General features: G+C 34.1%; 1 protein-coding gene across 1 annotated transcript; it reads left to right on the top strand.

The window, feature by feature from the left end:
* The first annotated feature begins 456 nt into the window (after positions 1-456).
* LOC122587663 (VAN3-binding protein-like) lies at positions 457-2,762 on the top strand. Its single transcript, XM_043759834.1, has 6 exons — positions 457-717; positions 968-1,358; positions 1,439-1,594; positions 2,111-2,160; positions 2,235-2,292; positions 2,375-2,762. Exons 1-6 carry the CDS (start codon positions 457-459, stop codon positions 2,596-2,598), a joined length of 1,140 nt encoding a protein of 379 aa, XP_043615769.1. The 3' UTR covers positions 2,599-2,762.
* Positions 2,763-4,441: the final 1,679 nt, after the last annotated feature.

Below are 4,441 nucleotides of genomic sequence, written 5' to 3'. Positions count from 1 at the left end.
CAACTTTAATTGTAATCGATAAATAATGAATCCTAAATAAAGAATGTCAAGTTTTAACAATTTGAAGAGAAAGTGGACAATGTAGCGGCTACTCTAATCTAATCTAATGTTTATCACTTACGCATGTACTTGTGCTCATCTTTAAAGGGACAAACTCAACAGAGAGACTTTTATTTAACTTTTGGAGTGGCAACAAACATAACATAATTTATGGGAAATAACAATTTACAAGCACAAGATTCAAGTCTTATGTTTAATGTTGGCATCATGTCACTCTCATATCTGTACATATATAAATAGTTGGAATTTTATCTAAACCTTTTATTTAGATATCTTTTCTATACTGCTTTGGCACATACATTGTTATATGCACAATCTTGGTTTAGCAAATAATATGGCATAAATTGTTTCATTTTTATTTATTTATTTATTCTGATAACAACATACAGCTCAAGAATGGAAAGATGGAATATCCAAGAAGCCAATTCATACCCAGGATATGAATGTGATCATATATGTGAAGGAAACAGTTACATAGAATTCGCGATACCACCAGAAACACCAACGGAGCCCATGGAATTCTTGTCGCGGTCCTGGAGTGTTTCCGCTGCAGAAATTTCAAAAGCCTTGTTTGCTCAGCAGAAACCGAAACACAAAATACAAAACAATACCATCCCCCCAGTACCCGAGTCGTCATTAAACGTTGCAGCACAATCTGTGAGTTTATCATCATTTCTAAAATACAATAAAATACTTAGATACCGCGTATAATTTCAAATCATAAAAATAAAGTTTACATAGAAATAGAAAGCAAACGGACAAAAAGTTGTGTCGTTAATACTTTTGTAAGACACAGTAACAAAACTAAACTAAGACGTTTAAAAACTACAGTAATTAGTAATATATTTTAGTATAATAATGTTACTTATAATTTGAATAAAACATACTCATCGATTTCTCGCAGCAGCAACCCGAGGTATCATCATCAAAGTATATTCAGAGTGTTAAAAAACCAACAAGAGGTAAAAATTGGTTCAGTCAGAACACCAAGGAAGGCGGTTTTATGAGAAAAAAAGATAAAGCCCGGACCGAAAAAGCAAAGACCCATGCTGCTCTGTGCATTGCAGGGCTGGCGACTGCTTTGGCTTCCGTTACTGCTTCTGCAGAATATAAAAACGGCGAAAATTCAAGATTGAGCAGTGCCCTTGAGTCAGCTACAGAGCTATTAGCAACCCATTGTTCTGAGTTGGCAGAACTGGCTGGAGCTGATCATGATCTTCTTGTTTCTGTCCTCCAATCAGCCATCAATACTCAAACTCCAAGTCATTTGATTACTCTCACAGCTGCAGCTGCTACAGGTATTCATGATCATTTTTAATTTATATGTTTATAACTTTATATAAATAATTGCAATTAATTATGATTCTTGTTTAAATAGCGTTGCGGAGTGAAGCAGCTCTGAAAGCTAGATTTCCAAAAGAAGCAAAGAAGAATGCTACTGTGATTCCATATGACAACGGAACGTCTGCTGGTCATACTAAATCCGAACATCATCAGTTCTATACACAAGACATGCTGCAACAACTACACAAAGGTTGGTTAGTTAGTAAAGTTTAATCTTTTAAGCCAAAATGATTGATAAAAAGTTCAACAATACATGATATAACTAGCAGTGCTGGTATTGTCTTTGAGGATTTATGAACCTCGGCCGAGAAAAAAAAAAAGCCTGGAGGATAGATACAACAATTATAATTTTATAAACTAAGATATTAAAACGATAATAAATGTTATATCAAATTGTTACTTGAGCATTTTTTGTTAAGTATTATTGTTTAATTTTTGAATAATTGTTAAAATTTTAACAGCATATATTTGATATATATACATAAAAAAATTAAAAAGTCAGTCCCCTAAAAATCGGACCTCGGCCGGTCGTCCACGTCGTCCTATGACTAAGCCCTTAACTAGCTGTGTGTGTATATAACTACTGTTACATTTACATACTAATAGAATTAAATGTGTTAGAAATTGCTGATTTAATTAAAGACATTTCCTATGTATATATGAACTTTTTAACTGAACCTAACGGGCCAATTGATGGAATATCCAGGAGGGTTACGTTGGAAGCAAGTTTCCATCTATATAAACAAGAAGTCCCAGGTATTTTCGAATACTTTCGACCCATAATCAAAACTAAAATCAATCAAAAGTTTCTCATAACTTTCATATGCCAGGTAGTTATCAAGCTCAAAAGCAATTATATCGGAGGGGCTTTTTCCACAAAGAATAAAGGCAAGCTTTAATTTACCTTCATTTCTAGACGTATTACCATAAATTTCTAATCTTGTGTACATAAATTCTCTTGGTGTATCAGGTGTTGTCTACGGCGTCTGCAATGACAAAGCCTCATGGCCATTCTGCATAGAAAGGGAAAACTCGGATGCTTATTTTGGAGTTAAAACAGCAAAGGGTCTTTTAGAGTTCAAGTGCAAGAACAAAATCCACAAACTGAAATGGGTTGATACAATTCAATATCTTCTACAAAAAACCTATAACATTGAAAACATTACTCATTCAATGAGTATCTTAACTCCTTGAACAACTTTCACTAGCTAGCTAGCTAGTTGATGCGTCTGGCGTCGTAGGTGCAAAATTTTAATTTTTTTAATGTGATGGTTTGTGCGTCGTCTGTAATAGTTACGTTATTTCTTGGATATATACTTTGTGTTTAAGGTTTATATCTTACTCCCAAACCTTTGAAATCTTAGACTCATGATCCAACTCCAATCTTTTTTCTCCATCTCTAAATATATATCATACAAAAATCTTAACTCCAAAATAGAAAATTTATTTTTAGGAGGGTTAATCATTTTCCCAATATATATACTAACTAATTAAACCCGGGTATTCTAATTAAAGTTTTAGAAATGAAAAATATGTAGTAAAAAAAAGTATGTAATTTTTGTTGTTAATATATTATAACTTGATATTGATATAAAGATAATGAATCGACTAATTAAGACAAAAATACATAAAATAAGATTACCATTTGGGTTAAAACAAAAAAAATTTCAAAGATTTATGTTGAAAGATAACTTTCTTTGTCTTTAATAAAAGATTAGGAATTTTAAATAAGCATTTAATGTAACATCATAAATCAAAGAAATTTTTATAAAAAAATATGTGGGTTTGACACATAATATTTTTTTAAAAATACTTTAGGAAAGACAATCTTTTTTTATTTATTATAAAGATTTTTTTCACTTTTTTAGAACTAAACTTAATTTAATATATTTAAATATGGACATTTATTATATTTATATTGAATTTTTATCACATAATAATGTAATAATATTGTAATAAATATTGGTTATAAGTATTTAGTTTACATTATTAGTATCCTATGATTTAGTTTAAACATATTACCAATATGTCTACTCGAATAATGATTGTAAAAATGACAACATCATTATTTTTAACATCTTTTATCGATGTTTATTAAATTAGGAGAGAGGTCAAATAAGAAGGTGTCTTAAGGAGAGAAAGTCTTATGAACCAATCATAACGCGACATGTGGATTTAAAAAAAAAAAAAGAACATGGTGGCATTTTTGTAAATAAATCAAACTTTTGTCAGCCTGGTTTTGGGTCAGCTTGGGTCTGGGTCAGCTTGAGTTATGATCAGCTTGGTTGGTCAGCTTGGTTGGGTCAGATTGGTCAGCCTGGGTTATGGGTCAGCTTGGTCAGTCTAGCATCTTGGTCAGCTTGGGATCTACATTTGTGTAGATTATGTGTAGTTTTGTGTCAAGCTGACCCAACTCATGCTAACCAAGCTGACCCAACCTGACCCAGACCCCAAGCTAACCCAACCCAACCCCAAGCTGACCCAACCTGACCCCAAGCTGACCCAAAACTTACAATCTACATTTGTGTAGATTAATCTATATTTGTGTAGATTGTGTCAAGCTGACCCAACCCAAGCTAACCAAGCTCACCCAACCTGACCCAGACCCCAAGCTGACCCAACCCAACCCCAAGCTGACCCAACCTGACCCCAAGCTGACCCAAAATCCATAATCTACATCTGTGTAGATTGTGTCAAGCTGACCCAACCCAACCCCAAGCTGACCCAACCTGACCCCAAGCTGACCCAACCTGACCCAAGTTGACCCCAAGCTGACCCAATCAGACCGTGACCCAAATCTGACCAAACTGATTATGCTGACCAACCAAGCTGATCAGAACCCAAGCTAACCCAGACCAAGTTGACCACCCAACCTGACTCAGAACCCAAGCTGACCAAACCAAGCTGATCATAACCCAAGCTGACCCAAAACCAGGCTGACAAAAGTTTGATTTATTTACAAAAATGCCACCAGGCATTTTTTTTCATTTTGACACATGTCGCGTTCTAATTGGCCTATAGGACCTTCTCTCCTTAA

The sequence above is a fragment of the Erigeron canadensis genome, chromosome 1, assembly GCF_010389155.1.
Source record: "Erigeron canadensis isolate Cc75 chromosome 1, C_canadensis_v1, whole genome shotgun sequence".
NCBI lineage: Eukaryota > Viridiplantae > Streptophyta > Magnoliopsida > Asterales > Asteraceae > Erigeron > Erigeron canadensis.
The sequence above is the reverse complement of the archived record's forward strand: the minus strand, read 5'-3'. Positions and strand labels throughout refer to the sequence as shown.